Below are 20,199 nucleotides of genomic sequence, written 5' to 3' on the forward strand. Positions count from 1 at the left end.
ATATATCGGCTAACAATCGGATTCGTAATAAAAGTGAATATGAAATAATAAATAAATTAATGTATTCCAAAAATTATAAATTATGAATTTGCAACAATTATGTAAGTGGTGAGCGTCGTACTGCTCCATAATTTAATACTTGAGTCATTTTAATTACTCATGCTGAAAAATACGATAGTCCAATTTATATTCCGATTCAGTTGTTTCAAACCCCTTGGTAACCGCAGCCAAGGGTACATATTCGACTGACTTTTCGATAACGCCGCATATCGCGAAAAAAAAAACAATCCAGTGTTAAGAAAATAACGATTAATACTTCTTCGCGGTCGCCGTCTATTAACTAGTTTTTTTTTATAAAACACATTTTTCGGTGTTTAGCAGTCGCCGCGACATTAGTTCAACGCAGTAGAGCTTTTTTACTCGACGCAGACATCGAATATAATTTTTGACATATGTATTTATCCGGCTCGGAGTGAGAAATTAGCAAGCCATGGCGTTACTCTACCGACGCATGTCGATGCTATTAAATATTATCCTTGCATATATTTTCCTTTGTGCGATATGTGTGCAAGGATCTATGAAACAAGGTAATGTTTCAAATTGGACTTACCCGAATTTTTAACACATAAACCCAGACGAACTGCATAAGTGGTACATACATACGTACATCAAGAACCGTTTGTGGGTGTCAACAAATTGCAATGTCTCATTTTTTTGTGTTGTTTTTGCAAATGTGAATGAAGTGTATTACATTAAGTTGGAAACTAGAATTATCATTTGATATGGTGGTAAACAAGACGGTTGAATAGTTCTTAGATACAGTAGCACTCGAACTATATAGGTAACGCCCAAAGATTACGGCAATGGGGTGAGATTTTAATTGGGGCTAAACAAAAGTAGTCGCGCATACATATGTACACACTTCCCGGTACATACATACGTTCCATGTCTCTGCGTACATACTTATGTACATCTCTCTGATTTATCTGAAATATAAGCGCATATATATATATATTCGTAATATTTGAGCAGCTAAATACGTGTTGATTCCGAAATTACACCGGATTACTATCGCGAATTTTATGGCCAATATTGTGGGTGGAGTTCCATTTTTATGTCTGGCTTTTACCGCCCATCCAGAAAATCCCTTCTTGGTTTCCATCATAAAACTGAAAATTTAATAGGAAAGTTAAATAGGAGTTTTCTTCAATATAGTTCAAATTTGAATATTTTACTGAATCGCATAAAACCAGGAAGCTATAATCAGATTTAAATACACACAACCATTAATGAATCAGGAAGATATATATAAGTCTAACATATTTTTAGGCTGACAGATGCATGCTACTACTAGATCGGTGTAATTTCTATAATTACGTCTATATACAAAACTGATAATTACAATAAATCTGAAATTTATTTACAGAGTGGGCAGAAATAGGTAAAAACGTATCTCTAGAGTGCGCATCTGAAAACGAAGCAGTAGCATGGAAACTCGGCAACCAAACTATTAATAAAAACAATACAAGGTTAGTAACTTCTTCCACAAACATCTAAAAAAAATTTCTGCCCCCATAAAGATTGAATAACATAATAATCTGATAATTTTTCGTTCTTTTCAGATATAAAATAAGAACTGAGCCATTGAAATCCAACGACGATGGCAGTGAAAACAATGATAGTCAAGACTTCATCAAGTATAAGAATGTCCTGACGCTTCTCGATGTCAATATAAAGGACTCGGGGAACTACACCTGCACAGCCCAAACGGGGCAAAACCATTCGACTGAATTCGAAGTTAGGCCATACCTACCATCCAAAGTCCTGCAAAGTACCCCCGACAGGATCAAGAGAAAAATCAAGCAGGATGTCATGTTGTACTGCTTGATCGAGATGTATCCGCAAAATGAGACGACTAATAGAAACCTCAAGTGGCTTAAGGATGGCAGTCAGTTTGAATTCCTGGACACCTTCTCGTCCATTTCGAAGCTAAACGATACACACTTAAACTTCACCCTGGAATTCACAGAGGTTTACAAGAAAGAGAATGGCACCTACAAGTGCACCGTCTTCGATGACACCGGACTCGAAATTACCTCCAAAGAGATTACCCTTTTCGTAATGGAAGTGCCACAAGTTAGCATTGATTTCGCCAAGGCAGTCGGTGCTAATAAAATATACCTTAACTGGACCGTCAACGACGGCAACGATCCAATTCAGAAGTTCTTCATCACTCTGCAGGAGGCTGGAACACCGACTTTTACTTACCATAAGGACTTTATTAACGGCAGTCATACATCGTACATTCTGGACCATTTTAAACCGAACACAACATATTTTTTAAGAATCGTAGGAAAGAACTCGATTGGCAATGGCCAACCCACCCAGTATCCGCAGGGAATCACCACGCTTAGTTATGATCCCATTTTTATACCGAAAGTCGAGACTACCGGCAGCACGGCGTCCACTATAACGATTGGCTGGAATCCCCCACCGCCGGATCTCATTGATTATATACAATACTACGAACTGATTGTTTCCGAATCGGGCGAGGTGCCCAAAGTGATCGAAGAGGCCATTTACCAACAGAATTCTCGAAACTTGCCATACATGTTCGATAAGCTTAAGACCGCCACAGACTACGAATTTAGGGTAAGGGCATGCAGTGATCTAACCAAGACTTGTGGACCATGGTCCGAAAACGTGAACGGCACAACGATGGACGGCGTGGCAACAAAACCCACCAACTTGAGCATACAGTGTCATCATGACAACGTTACGAGAGGCAACTCCATCGCCATTAACTGGGACGTTCCCAAGACGCCAAACGGCAAGGTTGTGTCATATTTAATTCACTTGCTGGGCAATCCCATGAGCACAGTGGATAGAGAGATGTGGGGGCCGAAGATTCGAAGAATCGATGAGCCCCACCACAAGACCCTCTACGAAAGTGTTAGCCCGAACACGAACTACACGGTGACGGTATCCGCCATAACGCGGCACAAGAAGAACGGCGAACCGGCCACCGGCAGTTGTCTAATGCCCGTCTCCACGCCGGATGCCATTGGTCGGACCATGTGGTCGAAGGTGAACATGGACTCCAAGTACGTTCTCAAGTTGTATCTACCCAAGATCAGCGAACGCAATGGGCCCATATGCTGCTATAGATTGTATCTAGTTAGAATTAACAATAACAACAAGGAATTGCCGGACCCGGAGAAGCTAAACATCGCCACATATCAGGAGGTTCACAGCGATAATGTCACTAGAAGTACTGCATATATAGCGGAAATGATAAGTAGCAAGTACTTTAGGCCGGAAATATTCTTGGGCGATGAAAAGAGGTTCAGTGAAAACAACGATATAATCCGCGACAACGACGAAATTTGCCGCAGATGCTTGGAGGGTACTCCATTTCTGAGGAAGCCAGAGATCATCCACATACCCCCACTAGGTTCACTCTCAAGTAATGTATATTAACTTTATTTTTTTATATTTGAAACTAATGTGCTTTTCTTTAGATTCCGATTCTGAACTGCCCATTTTGTCGGAGAAGGACAACTTGATCAAAGGAGCTAACTTAACAGAGCATGCTCTGAAAATCTTAGAAAGCAAGTTAAGAGATAAAAGAAACGCGGTGACCAGCGATGAGAATCCAATTCTTAGCGCCGTCAACCCAAATGTGCCACTCCACGATTCTAGTCGAGATGTCTTCGATGGTGAGATAGATATTAACTCCAATTACACCGGATTCCTAGAGATAATAGGTGCGTAATGATTGATTATTTGAAAGCAAAATGCTAATATCACGTTTATTTTCCTCAGTTCGGGATCGAAACAATGCCCTGATGGCTTATAGCAAATATTTTGACATAATTACTCCGGCGACTGAAGCTGAACCCATCCAATCCTTGAACAATATGGACTACTACCTAAGCATTGGAGTCAAAGCTGGAGCCGTACTACTTGGTGTCATACTTGTGTTTATTGTGCTGTGGGTTTTCCATCACAAGAAAACCAAAAACGAACTACAAGGCGAAGACACTTTAACACTAAGAGATTCTTTGAGGTAACTAGTAATTGTTTGATCTTCTTGATGAATTCTCAATTAATATTCAACCGTTTCTTCACATCAAGTAGGGCATTGTTCGGTCGCCGAAATCACAACCACAGTCATTTCATAACTTCCGGAAATCACAAAGGATTCGACGCTGGCCCCATTCACAGATTAGATTTAGAAAACGCCTATAAGAACCGACATAAGGACACTGACTACGGATTTCTGCGGGAATATGAGATGCTGCCAAATCGCTTTAGCGATCGGACAACTAAAAACAGTGATTTAAAGGAGAACGCCTGCAAGAACAGGTATCCCGATATAAAGGCTTACGATCAAACGCGCGTTAAGTTGGCTGTCATCAATGGCCTGCAAACTGCGGACTACATCAATGCTAACTTCGTAATTGGCTACAAGGAGAGAAAGAAGTTTATCTGTGCACAGGGTCCAATGGAAAGTACCATCGATGATTTTTGGCGAATGATTTGGGAACAACATCTAGAAATAATTGTGATGCTTACAAATTTGGAGGAATATAACAAGGCCAAGTGCGCGAAATATTGGCCAGAAAAAGTATTTGATACGAAACAGTTCGGAGATATTTTAGTGAAATTTGCACAAGAACGTAAGACTGGTGATTATATTGAACGAACCCTGAACGTTTCCAAGAACAAAGCCAATGTCGGCGAGGAGGAGGACCGTAGGCAAATCACCCAATACCACTACCTAACGTGGAAGGACTTCATGGCACCAGAGCATCCACATGGCATCATCAAATTCATACGTCAAATCAATTCCGTCTACTCCCTGCAAAGGGGTCCAATTTTAGTGCATTGCAGTGCTGGTGTGGGTAGAACCGGAACCCTTGTGGCCTTGGATTCCCTAATCCAACAGCTGGAGGAAGAAGACTCGGTGTCCATTTACAACACAGTGTGTGATCTACGACACCAACGAAATTTTTTAGTCCAATCTCTGGTGCGTAGATATGGAAAACCCACTCGTACCTTTTGTAATAACCTTCCTTTTGCTTGCAGAAACAATACATCTTTCTTTACCGGGCTCTCTTAGATACTGGAACCTTTGGAAACACGGATATTTGCATTGATACAATGGCTTCTGCAATTGAATCTCTTAAGCGCAAACCCAACGAGGGTAAATGCAAATTGGAAATGGAATTCGAGGTTTGTATAGTGTGATATCTACTTGCAGGCGTTTTACTTATGATTATTTATTTCAGAAACTACTGGCCACAGCGGATGAGATAAGTAAATCATGTAGTGTGGGCGAAAACGAGGAGAACAATATGAAGAACAGAAGTCAAGAGATTATACCCTACGATCGCAACAGAGTAAGTAGTCGTGGCTAACTTTTAAACGAACTGTCTTCAATGTTTTTATGCAATTAAAGGTTATACTGTCACCACTTCCGATGCGGGAAAACTCAACCTACATTAACGCATCATTCATAGAGGGCTATGATAATAGCGAAACCTTCATCATTGCCCAGGATCCACTTGAGAGCACTATAGGAGACTTCTGGCGAATGATCTCGGAACAGAGTGTTACCACCCTCGTCATGATATCCGAAGTGAGTACTTAACGCTTTATTTGTTTCCCATTCAACTGAGTGATTTAATTGCATTGCAGATTGGAGATGGTCCCAGAAAATGCCCGCGATACTGGGCAGATGATGAAGTTCAATACGATCACATACTCGTGAAATACGTGCACAGCGAAAGTTGTCCGTACTATACTCGCCGCGAATTTTACGTTACGAATTGCAAAATAGACGATACGCTGAAAGTCACACAGTTTCAATACAATGGTTGGCCCACCGTGGACGGAGAAGTTCCTGAAGTCTGCCGTGGCATTATAGAACTTGTAGATCAAGCATACAACCATTATAAGAACAACAAGAATTCTGGTTGTCGATCTCCACTCACAGTTCATTGCAGGTATGAGGCGATGTTTTGATTCATTCACTTAGTCCGTCAATCAATTACACATTATTTGCAGCCTGGGAACCGATCGAAGTTCCATTTTCGTCGCCATGTGCATTTTGGTCCAGCATCTCAGGCTGGAGAAGTGTGTCGACATCTGTGCCACAACAAGGAAATTACGATCTCAGCGAACGGGACTTATCAACTCATACGTAAGTGAATTTGTTTATATATTATTATCAATGTATTAATTAGACGTTTATATGGTTTTTAGGCACAATACGAGTTCCTACATCGCGCAATAATTAATTATTCAGACTTACATCACATAGCCGAGTCAACATTGGATTAAGTTAGATATGTATATACTTATACGAGTACATAATGCACGTGTTGGAACATCAATGCATCAAATGTGCTATGATAAATTATTTGTATATTTATAAAATCTTTTAATAAAGTATTTACAAGGGCAAGCGTAATTTTTTTAACGAATTACGCTTGCCCGACACATAATATACATACAAATATAAATGTAGTGTATACGTATCGTATTGATAAAACTACCAAAGGAAAATAAGTAACATATTTTATAAGATACAATGTAATAAAAACTGAGAATAAGAATTGTACTTTTTATGAGCTTGATGAGTGTGGCTTACATTCTTATTTGTTGTGTGGATGAATGGGTTTCAAACTTTCTTTCTTATAATAGTTTAGACAATTTCACTTATCAGTTTGTAAAAATGACTTCATTATAAAAGTATATCTTAAGTTTGTAAATATGGGACAAAAATCCATAAAATTAAGCAAATTTATTTATCGTTTTTCCGTATTACTTTCTGTGTATTGCTAAATTATAAGTACTAAAATTTGGTTTTAATGAAATAAAAATAAGCAGATTTGAATTGTTTCACATTCCATTGTTTCAAATCGATAAAAATATGATACACCAACCTGACATGAAAACCAAAACGGATTTCGTATTTTATTATTATTTTATATTAGTTTTCAGATTAGTAGACATTGCTAAAATTAATAAGCATAAATTTTTGTCAGTTTTTAAAATTTGAAGTCTTATCACCATGGAAGTTTCTACGCAGTTATCGATAGTGCAATAAGCGTTTTACCATCCCTATCGGAAGTATTGTTTATTATTATTTTGGCAAAACAAGAAGCCCCATTTGCCATTTTCCGAAGATGCCGAGTAAACTAGATAGCATATATCGCCGCATGCTGATAACGAGGTTCTTCGAAAAGGGATGGGGCAAGCCGGAAAACCTGCGCAAGTGAGTTTTTCATTTAAAACGGAGAATGACGAAAATTAAGTGCTCCCCATACGGATTCTTTACGTAATACTATTATGATTTCAATTTGCTCTAGGTTATTCAAATTGGCGTTAAAATATAATTAAATAACTGCTTCATCTGTGGGCAATGGGAAACTCTTGTGTGTTTTAGTTTACAAGATCTTTAATGGTTTCGGTGGGCTTTCTTTGCAATAATAATAAAATATAGTTTGACTTATTAATTAAATATATATTTGCATTTTCCTTCTTCAAAGGCTACTAGATGTGCATGGACCTATTCACGGCTTTACTAATTTATTAACAAATACTTACAAATTTAGTTTTACTTACTTGAAAGGGCCATCTGAATAAAGGTTTATCTTAATATATGCTCTATGTTATCCTAAATTCCTCATAGTCACAAATTACCAACCGATAATTAACAAAGTTCATCTTAATCTTATTAATTTGGAAACCTATTGAACTTCAGGTCAACATTTTCTGTTATATCATGTTCTTAAAAACGATGTGGTTCTTAGGTTAATTCAATTCTTTGTTAGAAACTTGAGTTTTATATGCAACCTAAGTACGTAGATTATTTATTTTTACCGTTTTACGATGCCATTAATCTGCATTACAGTGCCCTTCCGCCAGTGGACACTGGACTTGACCACGATTTTAGATTCCTCCGTACAGGTTAGTGGGAAATAAACCGTAAGCAAGTTAGGATCATATTATTAGATACTTTTTTAAATTGGCAACTTGCTTTCAACAACTAAAGCTTAAAAAGTAATAATTATCCCTGAAGTTCAATCAATCATTTAACTTTTTTTGCTCCCAGAAAAGCTCATCATTATTTTCGATTTTCTAATTTAATTACTTGTACATTTGGATTGTATGTGCCCAAATTAATTGCCTGCCTGACGACCATTATTTCAGAGTATTTCAATTCCGAAAGGTAATATCCAGTAGGGAGTCATGTTTCAAGCTCGTGCCCCGCGATTATCCGGTGGAGATAACGAAGAAAGAAATCGGTGCGGAAAGCACGCTGATAGAGGGCCAATTTAAGACGCCCATGGAGCTCCACATGCCCGGAGTTGTGCCCGAGGAGTCGCAGCAGGCGCACTTCCAACTCTTGATCCCGAATAAGTGGAAAAACGAAAAGCACAAGCCCATATGCATTCATCTGGCCGGAACGGGTGATCATGTGAGTAACATCGCGAGATCCGTTGTCCAAATTCCGAGATTAATGTCTGTTTACTTTCAATAGAGGCCAGACGCCAGGCGACCGGCTTATCTATCAGCATGTAGCTAAAAGTGGGTCCCACCAAATAGATATTGTTTTACCTTTACCTAGCCAGTTTAAAAGCCTTATATTTAATTTGTTTTCCATGATGTTTAAACCCATCTGTTCATAGTTTCCTCAACTCCTTTCGATATCCACATAGAAACAATTTTGATTGGGACCATTTTCAGCCATAACTTCATAATAGAACGTTAAAACGCACATATTTAAATGGTTTGATTTTCAAATATTGCAGTTCTTTTGGCGTCGAAGAAATTTCATTGCGAAACCGCTGCTGAAGGACGCCAATATTGGATCCATAATACTGGAGAATCCTTTCTATGGCTTGAGAAAACCAAACAACCAAACGTACGTCTGATTGGACTTTATATATTTTATGCAATAATGATTGATATATATTATTATTTTAGGCGTTCCAACCTGCACAACGTGTCTGATATCTTTGTGATGGGCGGCTGCCTCATCCTGGAATGCCTGGTTCTCTTTCACTGGTGCGAAAGGAATGGCTTTGGACCACTAGGCGTCACAGGATTGTCAATGGGCGGTCATGTGAGTTAAAATTGATTATAACCATTAAGGGGATTGTAAACAATAATCCTTTTCGTTTAGATGGCATCACTGGCTGCTACAAATTGGCCAAAACCACTGGTACTTGTGCCATGTCTATCCTGGTCCACCGCCTCCGCTGTTTTTACAACTGTAGGTGCTGCTATAGCATGGAATATCAAATTGAAATTGCATTATTCCATGTGTTACAGGGTGTCATGAGCCAGTCCATCAACTGGGATATGTTGGAAACGCAGTATTTCTCGGATGGACAGTACAGAGAACGGCTATCCAAAATGGTTACTGTGATCGACGATGCGTTTTCCGCGGGCCAAAGCTTCATACAGAACTTTAATCAATCCCTGCAAGAGCTGAAGGAGGATATCAGCGATACGAGAAAGATCCACGCAACCGAAAACAGTAACACCTGTGGGGATAAGTACGAGACGCAGGGCATTTGTCCCCAAGAAGATAGTTCCATATTCCTATCCAAGTCCTTGAAGAACACCAAACTTGACTCCGAGAACCTGACCATTGATGCCAAGGACGCGCTCAGCCAAAAGGTGGCCATCGAAACGGAGGAACAATCGAAGGATTCGGGCTCAACGTTGACCAACCTCATGAAGTTCATTCTGCCCTTGTCTGCGCAAAGCAAAACCGACAAAATAGACATAACCAAGACGAACTGGTGGGAACGTGAGGCGTTGCAGTTTATGCGCGGCATGATGGACGAGTGCACCCATCTGAAGAACTTTTCGGTTCCCTTCGACACTTCCCTGATAATCGCGGTCTGTGCGAAAGATGATGCCTATGTGCCCCGGGAGGGGTGCTCCAGTCTGGAGGACATATGGCCAGGAGCAGAAGTACGTTACTTGGATGCAGGCCATGTGAGCGCCTACGTTCTGCACCAGAAGCTGTTTAGGTGGGCATGCTGTTTTCTCTATAAATTTAAATAAAATTATAATATAATACTCTTCTTTTCAGATCCTGCATTATTGAGGCTTTCGAGCGGGCCAAGAAAATCTATGAGAATGACGTGGGCGAGGGCCTTAAATGTGATATAACCTATGAGCAGTTGATAAAGAGATTTGACAAAAATATTCAGTAAATATAAGTTAGCATATTAAAACATAATGATGAATATGTTGCCATATAAAGAAAAGGTCTAGTAAATTGTACATAATTAACTATTTTACTTGCGGGGGGAGGACAGTTCTCTTGATGTTGTATAAAAACTGGTTCCCCATATATTTTCTAATTTACATTATATATTAACCACGCCCACCAAAACGCACACAAACGACAATAAATATAACCTCCAACAGGTTGAGCTAGTGAGCTATCTAAATATAGCTATAATAGTCTTTTCTTCATTCGCAAACATACAAGCTGAGTAAGGGGTATCCTATAGTCGAGAAACTCGTATAAAGCGTTCCCTCTTTTTTAATATATGTGTAAAATATTAAAAAAAAAACATTAAAAAAAATTGCCGGTAAAAGCAAAGCTTTATTCATTGGGAGTTAAGAACTTTTCGTTCTCAAATCTTGGTCACACTGGTGTTTAGCTTTTGTTTTTGTTGACTGAAATAAATAAAGAAATTGCAATATAATGGATCCAATAGTACTTGTTTTATCTTATGGAGCAGTTCCTGCACTGGAAATAGTGGAAAGTAAGATTAGTAACTTGAAAAAGTACAGATAGTACTTAAAAGGTACTTTTTTTTGGTCGCCCAGTATTTTCACGTTGTTACAGCTTTGTTTATTTGAAATTTATGAGTAATACAGGCTAATAAAATGTTTCTGTTTTATTGATTTGAATGCGGCATAATAATCATACAGTACATGTTTAAAAGAGTATAAGGGATGGTTTTTAAATAGATCGTTTCATAAATACTCGTACTACCATCTATAAACAAACCCAATTTTCGTTGCAGATATTTTATCCGAAGTGAATCAATCGAAGGAGTCAACATCAACGGAGTGCTCACTTAATTGCTATAAGTGCATCATTAAAACCAAGTATTATAACACTTCCATTAACTTAATTCCATTTTCCGGAAAACTGGAAGCTGTGCCGGAGAAAATTCTTCAAGCAACTGAGGCGTTGATCATTTACTTTGATTCAAAAGATGTAAGTGTTTTAAAAACAATAATTGTATATTTATTATATTACCATTACTTGCAGACCTCCTTTATCGACACTATTCCCAAGACGTTAGCAAAGAATGAACAGATTCAGCTGGGCTTTCTGCTAACCTCTTCCACTTCAGAAGAAGGTGGATTGTCCTTTGGAGAAATCAAGGAGAAAACGAATTTCTTTTTTGACATCATAACATTGAGAAGCAATGTTGAGAGTGACCCAGATGAAGATGAAAAAGACTACGAGGAAGTTGTGGAGGGTTTGAAAAACGTAGTTTGGTCCAATGTCAAGTTTGGTTCGGGTTAGTGCCCAGGATTTGAATTGAGAAACCAATAATCCATTTCGTCCTATTGATTTGCAGATCTCAAGGAAGAAATCAGTGCCGACGAGCTGGATAGTCAGCTGAAGGACTTTGAAAACTTACTCCTCACGGCGCAAAATCTACGTAACGATACGAGCCTCACTCGGGAGCAATTTCTGGATCGAGCTGAGCAGTTTGCCGGCATAGTTTCCTCGATTTTAAATGACAATGATAGCGACTAACTGCTACCCAGTTATCGCATCGTAAGCAAACTCAACGTACTGTTTGTTATCATTAATAAATGTTAAGCTGATTACATTGTAAAGTGTAATATTTTGTTCGAATTATTGGTTTAGTTTTGAAGGTTTAAGTACAAACAGGATTATGTTAAATATATTTGGTTTATTATTAAAAGCGGTACATATTTTTTGAAATAACAAGGTATAAAACGTTGTTTATTTGCTAATGTATGCTTGAGAGCTTATGTATATTAAGGAATGAATAAATAAAGTGTGTGTTTGCTGTTAGCTTTCAATCATAAACTTAAAGATTCCGTTGTGGGCGATGAACAAATAATATTTTTATGGTTTCGCATTCTTCTGCAACGATACATGGCAAGAATTAATGTAAGTTAATTAAGTTAAGTGATTCGATTTTGAAGCTCACCTCCTCAGAGAAATCCAAATCCTCTTTAATTGCCTTCGATCGTCGCTTTTCGTTTGACGTTAGCAATTGTGAGAGCTTCGTTTGTTTAGCTAGATCGTAGGCTTCCTTTTTACTCCGCATTGCACAGTCTTCCAGGGTTTCGGCCGCTTCAAACATGCCTTGACGTCGGTAAAGTGCTCCCAGATTTTTTAGAGTGGTTGTGACCGTGGGCGAATCCACTTTAGCGGCCTTATGCCAACCGCCGTACTCGCCATATGGAGTGTTCTCCCTGTTATCGAATTTGTGCTCCTCACGCTCCTCAGCCACCTGAAAGTTGTAGTAAGAAAAGGAACTTTATAGTATTTACCAGGCATAGGAGCAAGCACAACACAATATTACCTGCCAAATGGGCTTGTTTTTGCTGTCGATGGCTCCAAACTCACGTTCGTGGGCTCGCGTCAAGACCTGCTTATAGAGGATTTCAGCTTCCGTGTATCTACCTTGCTTCAGATAGCAGCCGGCCAGATTATTCTTTGTCTTGGCCACGTTGGGATCATCGGGACCCAACTTTGATTCGTAGATGTCGAGAGCTCGCTGGTAGTACTTCTCAACCTCGTCGTACTTGCCCTGATTCTGGCAGAGCAAGGCGAGATTGTTGAGTTGCTTGGCAACATCGGGATGATCCTTTCCCAGGACCTTCTCTCGGATCTCCAAGGCACGCTTGCACAGTGGCTCGGCATCTTTGTACTTGCCACGTTTGCCATAGAGGACGGCCAAGTTGTTCAACGTGGCCGCCACGGCTGGATGGTTCTCGCCCAATGTCTTTCCCCGAATCGACAGAGCGTCGTTGAGTAAATTGGCGGCCTCCTTATACTTGTTCTGTATGGCACGAGATGTTGTTAATTAACGATTGTATAAATTAAGTTAATCAAAGCGTAGACGCACCTGATCGCGGTACACGAGAGCCAAAATGTTCAGCATGGTTGCTACATCGGGATGGTCGTGACCACTTGTCCTTTCGAGATCTTCCAATGCTTGTTTGCAGAGGGGAACGGCTACCTCGTATCTAGAAATATATTAAGTTATTATAGTTAATGATGAATTGATAGATAACGATGTTACAGGCAATGGGTTTCTTTGGTGCCCACGAGTAAAATTAAATGCATGGTTGATGGCTCACCTTCCCTGGGATGCATACTGAATGACCAGGTTATGCAGAGTGCGGAGACGCGCTGGAATCTCGTAGCCGGAAGTCTGGTTGGCGAACTGGCTGGGCGGAGTGGGCGACATGTTGTGTCTGTCCTCGTTTTCCTCGTCTGGGAATAGCTCGACCACGGGATCGGTGCGGGACTTGTCGCAAGCGTCATCCTGCTCCTGGTTCTCGTCGTACTTCTTCACGGACGCCATGAATTCCAGGTGCTTCTTCTCCTCCTCCAGTTGGGCCACCAGCTGCTCGGATGCCTGGAACTTTTGCTGAGTGTTGGCAAGCTCGTCGCGGAGCCAGGCGTTCTCCTGGTGGAGGCGGCGCACCTGTGTCTTAAGCTTGTGCTTCTCGGCCTCGATGTTCTGCAGATGGGACGTCAGGGCCATCATCACCTGGGCCTCGCTGAGGCCCAGTTCGATGTTCTCGATGTTCTTTCGCAGCATGTCCGACTTTTCATTGTCCTTCTGCACCTCGGCGATACCGTTCATAATCGAAACATGCTCCACTCGCAAGGCTTCGAGGCCTTGAAGGACTGTTTTCGTATTGGTTATGATTTCGTCCTGCGACATTTGCGTCATTTTGCCGATTTTCTCAATTTTCTGTCTACAAAACACATACAAAATACAAAATTAGTAAGTGTTCTTACAACCATTTGGCATTTGAAAGTGTAACAACATGAATGATATCCAAATAAAAAGGTGTTTATCGAGGTATTTGATGTGTTTTACATCCTGTATGATTTGATAGCTTTGGAGACAATCATTTTAACCGTATATTAAACGATTCAAGCTGCGTTAATCAATACGATGAAAAAGAAAATTCGCAGTGCGCATGCACGTTGAAATAGGTGGTTGATAATCGAAAATGCCCGCGCTATTACATTCGCTGTAACGATAACTTTTAGAAACTATTAAAAGTAAGGGATTAACTTTCTGGATTAGCTTAACATCAATCTAAGCCAATCAGATTAAGCCAATCAGATTATCCGCTTAACAAATTCCAGTTCACTGAATGATGTTTTCCAATTGGAAACTAAAGGTGGATGCATATTCGATTTATATCGAATACTATGCTTTGAAGACTTTCTTTTATTTATTATTTACCAACATTGCCGGTGTGATTTACATAAACATGACACTTCGTTAAAAAGTATTTAAGGCCATTTAGTTCGATTATTATGGTTATAATTATGGGCGAAAGTTAATTACACTTGGCGTCATGCAATAAACAAAAAACGAATTGCAAAAGTAGCTGCTTACATCAACTGAAAGGAATTGTGTAGTTTTTTTAGATACCGAAGCTATTAGTACCCTAACATAATCTAAATTATAGTTTACTATTTTCTAAGTCTTTCGTCATTTGCCTTTCGAATCCGAAATCTAGATTGTGAGTTGAATTCGAGGGAATAGTTTTATTCTTAATCATGATCAACAAACATTGTGATTTCTTTGGTGGGAAATGATCTTAACCGGTCGAATAGTCAGAGTATTAATATTGCAAATGGGGTTACAACACCCTAGCTCACTAATTTCAGTGTATTAAAAAGTGAGTCACTATATAATGTACAATCCATTAACACTTAAACATAAAAGTTCGTTGCATTAAGAGATTGTATTTCGTATTTATCATGCTAAACAACAACTTAGGCGATGAAATCACCCTCCATTTCTGTTTACTTTGGCACACGAGCTGAGCACTTTTCCAACTAGACTTGATTATTTATGTAAAATGGATCATATTTTCCAGCACTAAACTTTTCTTCAAGTGGCAGTCACTTATATTTATGTGCAACATATGTACATACACACAGAAGCGCAAGTAGATGTGTTTGTGTGTGGGTGAATGGATTTTGTCGTTCGAAATCCAGTTGGAAATGGTTATGCAAGTTATCGCGCAGTGCAATTATTCTAACTTATTACCAGCAGTTTTGCTCTGCAAACTCCTCAAATAAGCGAAATAGAGCGTAGATTTGCTATAAAAATATCTTACACTGCAAAACTTCTAAAATAAAACTGAATGTGACCGTAGCCGGGGCGTTGAGTTGTCTTTGACAAGCTCGGCCATTTTTAAACTGTGCAGTAGTGGTCACACTGTCGGGAGGAGAACGCAGTGGAATCGGAACACTAACTAAATAAATGAAAATTCCTGAAAAAATCGGCTAGACTAACAATGAGACTTCGTATAATAGCTAAGATGTAGTATAAATAAAGTAGTAGTTAAAAGTAATAATGCGCAACATGCTATTTGTAAGCATCCATAACATGTTGGAGGTCAACAAACCCACATACCTTGGTGGAGCAGGTATTGATTTAGTTCAATAAAAAAATTTAATTTTTGAAACGAATTAAAGGTGTATTTTGAAATTTATTCACATAAATATATAAGTTAATTTGTTATTAACTTAATGGATTTGAAAACATCGTTATTATATTAGCGAGACGGCATATTTTTGTATTCACGATACGGTCGCACTATTCTTTTTGTAATAAATTTTGCAAGACTTTTTCAAGTCTCCGTTTTTGTTCTATATTTTAATTTTTACCGTCTACAACTGAACAAAAGAGTATGCCACCCCCAAGACCGAAGGGGATAGGATTTAATACAGGAGCTACCCAACCCAGATCGAACTCAAACACGCCAATGTCGGAGAGGCAGCAAATGGCTCTGCTCATCCAAATGACAGCCAACTCTTCGACAGGTAAATAAGCAAAATAATTAAGTGAATGCCTACTCTTCACATGATTCAAGTGGATTTTATAGTTTAGTTACAAAGCTTAGAACTTTTACTCGTCGGCTTGAGTACCGTGGGTACTTCGTTGCGTACATACTTACACGCATATACATCTATGCATGTACATATCTATGTATGTACATACATAAATGTATCTGAGAGTCAGGAATAATGTAAAGTATCCGGAAAACTGGTTTCGATTGTGGATAAATTGCAGGTTGACTGATTCAAATATGAAGATACCAATTATTATTCAAGAAATATATGTAAAGATGTCAAAAAGACCCTATCTCTTGTCGAAGTTCAAAATTTTAAAACCAAAATTATAAACAACTATGTTTGGTTTCCTTACGAACATAACTACAAATTCCACACGAAAAGATATCCGATAGATAATAAGCTTCCGTTTTACTCTCCTACATGATCTTCCAAACTAAATCACACAGCCGTCAAATGTATTGTATAAGATTCTCGTTCTTGCAGATTCATCCCGCACCAACTTAAAGAAGAATGAATGCAAGAAAGGAGACACAGAGACTGACGAGGCGAGCCTGAATGAGAAGCAAGAGGTCCTGGACACGAAAGACAAATCTTCAGCGGAGGAGAGCAGCAACGATGGTAAATCCAGCGAAACGAATCATCAGGGAACTTCGGCTGCCAAGCGCTGCTACTCAGACATAGAGGAGGACTACGAGGAATCTGGCGAGGACGTGAAGAAAAAGAAGCGCAAGGATTCGGAGCATGGAAAGGACGTAAAGGGTGCCTCCCTGAAACTTACATCGCGCGTCGAGAAAAGCTCCAAGCTAGCTGCAACGAAGGGATCTCCGTCAGGAAACAAAAGCAGCGCTTCCAATGCCGAAAAGGAGCAGGCGGAGACTAGTAAGAATGTAGATATTGAGAACGAAACGGAGTGCAGCGATGATTACAAGAGTAACGACAGCCTTTACAACGGAGGACTCAAAGTGCCGCCATTGAAAATTGTGATTCCGCAACAGAACTGCTCAATCGACACTGAGGGCAATGTGCTTCGGACTGGCAAGGTGACTGCCTCCCGCAATGCCGCCCTGCCGTATGTGGTCAGCTCCAATAGCGATTCCATTGACACCGTCATAACCAATCAATCTATTAGCCCGCACGATAGTCCACAGAAGAGCAACAGCATATGCTCCACAGCCCTGGATGACAAGAATATAAAGCTCTTCAATGACGAAAAGAACCTAAGAGTCCTGCGAAGCTCTCATCGCACTGGAGTGACCAGTGTGGAGCGCAGTTCCAATAACTCCTCCCCGCAAATGCAGAGCAGCTCTCCGTCGCCAGCTTCTTCCAATCATGCCAACGATCCTGCAGATGTAAAGCTCTCTTATAGCAACATGACGTCTAGTCCGATACCGCAAGGCCACCAGTTTGACCAGGAGGCAATCACCAATGTTCCGAGCCCGTCGACTTCGTCGACCTCCTCGTCCAAGGACATAAATCCTTCGAACGTGGAACTCCATCCACGGAAGCGAAAGATTCGACCGAAAAACACCGACGACAGTTCGAAGAACTCAAATGCGGCGGATTCCGGTGTCAACTCCGAAGAATCTCACCCCCATGACCATCCCTTCACCAATGGCTTCCAGATGTTCTTGAGCATCCGTCGTCAGATCGAAAAGAAGTGGAAAAGCTTGTATCCGGTGAAGCCAAGACCTCCGCAAGGATACAACGAGTATCTGCTGACAAAGAAATCTTACTTATTAAGACGCAATGCGCCGATCTCAGTTCCGGATATTCCACGTACTGTTCCGCAGGCCATGGAGAGGATTTATCAGGATCAAGAGAAGGCCAGACGAGACCTGATCGAAGCACACACCGTGGAGCGGGAGAAACTATGCATGAACGTTGAGCAGGAGATAATACGCGTTCACTCGAAGGCGGCCAGGAGCATATCTGGACAGCCGGCGCCCTATTCCGTTTGCACGTACTTGAAGGACGACGAGGTCTACAACATGATCACGCCGGAGCAGGATGAAAAGGAAAAGAGTGCTCGCTGCCGCTTTAATGGGCGATTGCTCCTCAGCTGGCTGCAAGATGTCGATGATAAGTGGGAGAAAATCAAGGTATGTTCACCCTAAGCAAAACCTTTTCGTTGCAAATCTAAATTGTTGTTATCTTTGAAGGAGTCCATGGTGTTGCGGCATCATAACGAGGCGGAAAGTCTGCACGCCGTGCAGGTAATGGATTGGAATATATTTGCAAAACGAAATAGGCTATGTGACAACCCGATTGAAGTTAATTTGGAGCACGTTCCGATCGTTTCCGTTGGTGACGACTTTGACACATTGCCAACATAACTGACGCATTGAAATTAATAAATTGTTATAATATTATAAACACAGGAATGTGTTTCTCCGAAAGATTTGTAAATTAGAGATACTTTCAAAGACCTTTTTATTTAACTTATCATTTACGTTAAAGATCGATTTGTTTTTAATGTGCACTTAAGTTGTCAAAAATATTTCTTGCATAATTAACCATGTCCTGTAAATAAAGTAGGTATGAAATTTGATACATAACAATAGATATATAAAATAATCTTACTTCACACGTTTCCGACTGTTTGTTTTTGGAAATAATTTGTTGAAGCTTCGATAGGATTTCCTCTCGTTTTTCCGTAGAGAGTTTTAACTCCGATTCCCGTGAAAGAGATGAAAGTGCAAAAAGCGTAGTTTCTTGTTTGATATCAAAGTCATCAACGGGCTTTAGGTTTTCCGCTAGCACAGGAAACACTTCTTCCTTCACAAAATCATCTGATGGAAAGGAATACAAATAATTAGGATATCATGCACGGGGTTATAAATACTTCTTCAATTTACCTCTGACAGACTTGTCGATTGAAGTTAACGATGCAATTAGAAAAGCCGTCTTCACGTAGACATTTGTATTTGTGGATTTCAGACAGGGTATCAAGGACCTGATACCCTTTATGCGCTTAAACTCGTCGTATCCAGGCTGAAAGTTCCTTATCAGCGATGATATCGCATACAAGGAGCACCGCACGGTATTCGGATTCGAATGGCTCAAGTTCTTTGCAAGCGCAGGCAGAAACTTATCGTTTATGAGGGCGTTCTGACAAAATACATTATTCTGGGCCACTTCAGCGACAGTATTGAGTGCCGATTCTCGCACTTCGTTATTCGAATGTGTTATGTAGCGGAGTAGAGTTGCTGTTCCTCCGAGCTTCACCAGCGTTATGGCATTGTCGATGTCATCGATGTGGCTCCTTATGACATCCAGACTCTCGATTTGGTCGTCCGTGCTGGCTTCTTCGCTGTTCAAGATGACCAAAGCTGCTTTCAGTGCCGCCGCAGCATCCACTGTCATGGCATTTAGGGCATTTGCCAAAAACTGAGCTCTCTGAAACATTAAAGATTTGGTATTTTATATAGATCCAATTTACTAGTTAATGTTTTACTTTGTTATATCAAAAAGAGCTTACATACTACCTTACAAAGTGCCAGAAAAGCAACTTCCAAACAAATTTGGCTTTCAATAGAAACCCCATTTGGAGGAGCACATGGCCAAATATATAGGTTCTAGATGATTCGATTGACTCAGTGCTTAAGACACAATTGTAAATTATTTACAAAGTATGACTACTTGAGGTGTTTTAGGGAATGAAGCATAACACAATAATTATTCTAAATATTCTTAAAATTCTCTCAATTTGAGCTGTTTACATACCTCAGGATCGGGAGTTTCCAACTTGGGGGCTGCTTCTGGATTTGGATCGTGGTGTTGCACCGTATATTTCAAAACATTCTTAGAAAAAGATTCATTTTATTGAAGTTCACTAGATACTCTACCCAAATTACTTACCTGCAAGCTTAGGGCTCCTCTTGGCACGTTTGGATCGGTCATTTTAGGAAATAGACTCTGTAGCAATCACAATAAAATTTTTTGTTTTTGACAATAATTAGTGATGGAATTTCAAGAATATCACACAAGACCGATACCCGATACCATTCTGATTGATAAGTCGCAAAACATCATACACATATATT

At 39.9% G+C, this 20,199-nt stretch overlaps 6 protein-coding genes and 1 long non-coding RNA gene across 14 annotated transcripts; 4 read left to right on the forward strand and 3 right to left on the reverse strand.

The window, feature by feature from the left end:
- Positions 1 to 301: 301 nt before the first annotated feature.
- LOC6605480 (tyrosine-protein phosphatase 69D) lies at positions 302 to 6,644 on the forward strand. 2 transcript variants are annotated; one of them, XM_002030277.2, is made up of 12 exons: positions 302 to 587; positions 1,427 to 1,529; positions 1,623 to 3,466; positions 3,522 to 3,767; positions 3,826 to 4,069; positions 4,141 to 5,032; positions 5,092 to 5,238; positions 5,295 to 5,405; positions 5,465 to 5,644; positions 5,704 to 6,011; positions 6,073 to 6,208; positions 6,271 to 6,644. In XM_002030277.2, the coding sequence occupies exons 1-12, from the start codon at positions 491 to 493 to the stop codon at positions 6,346 to 6,348; spliced, it is 4,386 nt and encodes a 1,461-aa protein (XP_002030313.1). In that variant the 5' UTR covers positions 302 to 490; the 3' UTR covers positions 6,349 to 6,644. The 2 variants fall into 2 exon arrangements, with proteins under 2 accessions (XP_002030313.1, XP_032574057.1); XM_032718166.1 differs by having other exon boundaries at positions 303 to 587; positions 4,138 to 5,032.
- Positions 587 to 1,345, reverse strand: LOC116801015. The gene is made up of 3 exons (XR_004361717.1): positions 1,236 to 1,345; positions 1,041 to 1,169; positions 587 to 986 (listed from the first exon to the last, which is right to left on the reverse strand). It is a non-coding gene; the product is annotated as an uncharacterized LOC116801015 (long non-coding RNA).
- A 489-nt stretch (positions 6,645 to 7,133) lies between the features above and the next one.
- LOC6605481 (protein ABHD18) lies at positions 7,134 to 10,314 on the forward strand. 4 transcript variants are annotated; one of them, XM_032717437.1, is made up of 8 exons: positions 7,271 to 7,285; positions 7,925 to 7,980; positions 8,224 to 8,491; positions 8,826 to 8,938; positions 9,001 to 9,139; positions 9,200 to 9,289; positions 9,349 to 10,058; positions 10,121 to 10,314. In XM_032717437.1, exons 3-8 carry the CDS (start codon positions 8,360 to 8,362, stop codon positions 10,242 to 10,244), a joined length of 1,308 nt encoding a protein of 435 aa, XP_032573328.1. In that variant the 5' UTR covers positions 7,271 to 7,285; positions 7,925 to 7,980; positions 8,224 to 8,359; the 3' UTR covers positions 10,245 to 10,314. The 4 variants fall into 4 exon arrangements, with proteins under 4 accessions (XP_032573326.1, XP_032573330.1, XP_032573329.1 ...); XM_032717435.1 differs by lacking the exon at positions 7,925 to 7,980 and having other exon boundaries at positions 7,134 to 7,285; XM_032717438.1 differs by lacking the exon at positions 8,224 to 8,491 and having other exon boundaries at positions 7,199 to 7,285.
- A 366-nt stretch (positions 10,315 to 10,680) lies between these two features.
- Positions 10,681 to 11,907, forward strand: LOC6605482. The gene is made up of 4 exons (XM_002030279.2): positions 10,681 to 10,805; positions 11,070 to 11,266; positions 11,321 to 11,576; positions 11,637 to 11,907. The coding sequence occupies exons 1-4, from the start codon at positions 10,745 to 10,747 to the stop codon at positions 11,816 to 11,818; spliced, it is 696 nt and encodes a 231-aa protein (XP_002030315.1). The 5' UTR covers positions 10,681 to 10,744; the 3' UTR covers positions 11,819 to 11,907.
- A 93-nt stretch (positions 11,908 to 12,000) lies between these two features.
- Positions 12,001 to 15,493, reverse strand: LOC6605483 (kinesin light chain). 4 transcript variants are annotated; one of them, XM_032717433.1, is made up of 6 exons: positions 15,345 to 15,493; positions 13,402 to 14,028; positions 13,167 to 13,287; positions 12,621 to 13,100; positions 12,243 to 12,548; positions 12,001 to 12,175 (listed from the first exon to the last, which is right to left on the reverse strand). In XM_032717433.1, exons 2-6 carry the CDS (start codon positions 14,001 to 14,003, stop codon positions 12,158 to 12,160), a joined length of 1,527 nt encoding a protein of 508 aa, XP_032573324.1. In that variant the 5' UTR covers positions 14,004 to 14,028; positions 15,345 to 15,493; the 3' UTR covers positions 12,001 to 12,157. The 4 variants fall into 4 exon arrangements, with proteins under 4 accessions (XP_032573324.1, XP_032573325.1, XP_032573323.1 ...); XM_032717434.1 differs by lacking the exon at positions 15,345 to 15,493 and adding an exon at positions 15,102 to 15,150; XM_032717432.1 differs by lacking the exon at positions 15,345 to 15,493 and adding an exon at positions 14,154 to 14,224 and having other exon boundaries at positions 12,001 to 12,172.
- A 391-nt stretch (positions 15,494 to 15,884) lies between these two features.
- LOC6605484 (ankyrin repeat domain-containing protein 11) lies at positions 15,885 to 18,571 on the forward strand. The gene is made up of 3 exons (XM_002030281.2): positions 15,885 to 16,123; positions 16,640 to 18,255; positions 18,316 to 18,571. Exons 1-3 carry the CDS (start codon positions 15,991 to 15,993, stop codon positions 18,487 to 18,489), a joined length of 1,923 nt encoding a protein of 640 aa, XP_002030317.2. The 5' UTR covers positions 15,885 to 15,990; the 3' UTR covers positions 18,490 to 18,571.
- LOC6605485 (hsp70 nucleotide exchange factor fes1) lies at positions 18,547 to 20,124 on the reverse strand. Its single transcript, XM_002030282.2, has 5 exons — positions 20,015 to 20,124; positions 19,880 to 19,957; positions 19,012 to 19,552; positions 18,737 to 18,945; positions 18,547 to 18,676 (listed from the first exon to the last, which is right to left on the reverse strand). The coding sequence occupies exons 1-5, from the start codon at positions 20,054 to 20,056 to the stop codon at positions 18,626 to 18,628; spliced, it is 921 nt and encodes a 306-aa protein (XP_002030318.1). The 5' UTR covers positions 20,057 to 20,124; the 3' UTR covers positions 18,547 to 18,625.
- Positions 20,125 to 20,199: the final 75 nt, after the last annotated feature.

The sequence above is a fragment of the Drosophila sechellia genome, chromosome 3L (genome assembly GCF_004382195.2).
Source record: "Drosophila sechellia strain sech25 chromosome 3L, ASM438219v1, whole genome shotgun sequence".
Classification (NCBI taxonomy): Eukaryota; Metazoa; Arthropoda; class Insecta; order Diptera; family Drosophilidae; genus Drosophila; species Drosophila sechellia.

Bases quoted from the DNA above. Each gene is read 5' to 3' on its own strand.
- LOC6605484 (XM_002030281.2), top strand. From the start codon at position 15,991: ATGCCACCCCCAAGACCGAAGGGGATAGGATTTAATACAGGAGCTACC. The intron at 16,124-16,639 runs GTAAATAAGCAA...TCGTTCTTGCAG, and splicing joins GACAGCCAACTCTTCGACAG to ATTCATCCCGCACCAACTTA. The intron at 18,256-18,315 runs GTATGTTCACCC...TTATCTTTGAAG, and splicing joins ATAAGTGGGAGAAAATCAAG to GAGTCCATGGTGTTGCGGCA.
- LOC6605480 (XM_032718166.1), top strand. From the start codon at position 491: ATGGCGTTACTCTACCGACGCATGTCGATGCTATTAAATATTATCCTT. The intron at 3,467-3,521 runs GTAATGTATATT...GCTTTTCTTTAG, and splicing joins CCCACTAGGTTCACTCTCAA to ATTCCGATTCTGAACTGCCC. The intron at 5,033-5,091 runs GTGCGTAGATAT...TTTTGCTTGCAG, and splicing joins ATTTTTTAGTCCAATCTCTG to AAACAATACATCTTTCTTTA.
- LOC6605482 (XM_002030279.2), top strand. From the start codon at position 10,745: ATGGATCCAATAGTACTTGTTTTATCTTATGGAGCAGTTCCTGCACTG. The intron at 10,806-11,069 runs GTAAGATTAGTA...TTTTCGTTGCAG, and splicing joins TGCACTGGAAATAGTGGAAA to ATATTTTATCCGAAGTGAAT. The intron at 11,577-11,636 runs GTTAGTGCCCAG...ATTGATTTGCAG, and splicing joins CAATGTCAAGTTTGGTTCGG to ATCTCAAGGAAGAAATCAGT.
- LOC6605483 (XM_032717431.1), bottom strand. From the start codon at position 14,188: ATGATTGTCTCCAAAGCTATCAAATCATACAGGAT. The intron at 13,288-13,401 runs GTGAGCCATCAA...ATATATTTCTAG, and splicing joins CAGTATGCATCCCAGGGAAG to ATACGAGGTAGCCGTTCCCC. The intron at 12,549-12,620 runs GTAATATTGTGT...TACAACTTTCAG, and splicing joins AAAACAAGCCCATTTGGCAG to GTGGCTGAGGAGCGTGAGGA.
- LOC6605481 (XM_032717435.1), top strand. From the start codon at position 7,197: ATGCCGAGTAAACTAGATAGCATATATCGCCGCATGCTGATAACGAGG. The intron at 8,492-8,825 runs GTGAGTAACATC...CAAATATTGCAG, and splicing joins TGGCCGGAACGGGTGATCAT to TTCTTTTGGCGTCGAAGAAA. The intron at 9,140-9,199 runs GTGAGTTAAAAT...CTTTTCGTTTAG, and splicing joins GATTGTCAATGGGCGGTCAT to ATGGCATCACTGGCTGCTAC.
- LOC6605485 (XM_002030282.2), bottom strand. From the start codon at position 20,056: ATGACCGATCCAAACGTGCCAAGAGGAGCCCTAAGCTTGCAG. The intron at 19,958-20,014 runs GTAAGTAATTTG...TCTTTTTCTAAG, and splicing joins GAGGAGCCCTAAGCTTGCAG to AATGTTTTGAAATATACGGT. The intron at 19,553-19,879 runs GTATGTAAACAG...TTAATGTTTCAG, and splicing joins TGGAAACTCCCGATCCTGAG to AGAGCTCAGTTTTTGGCAAA.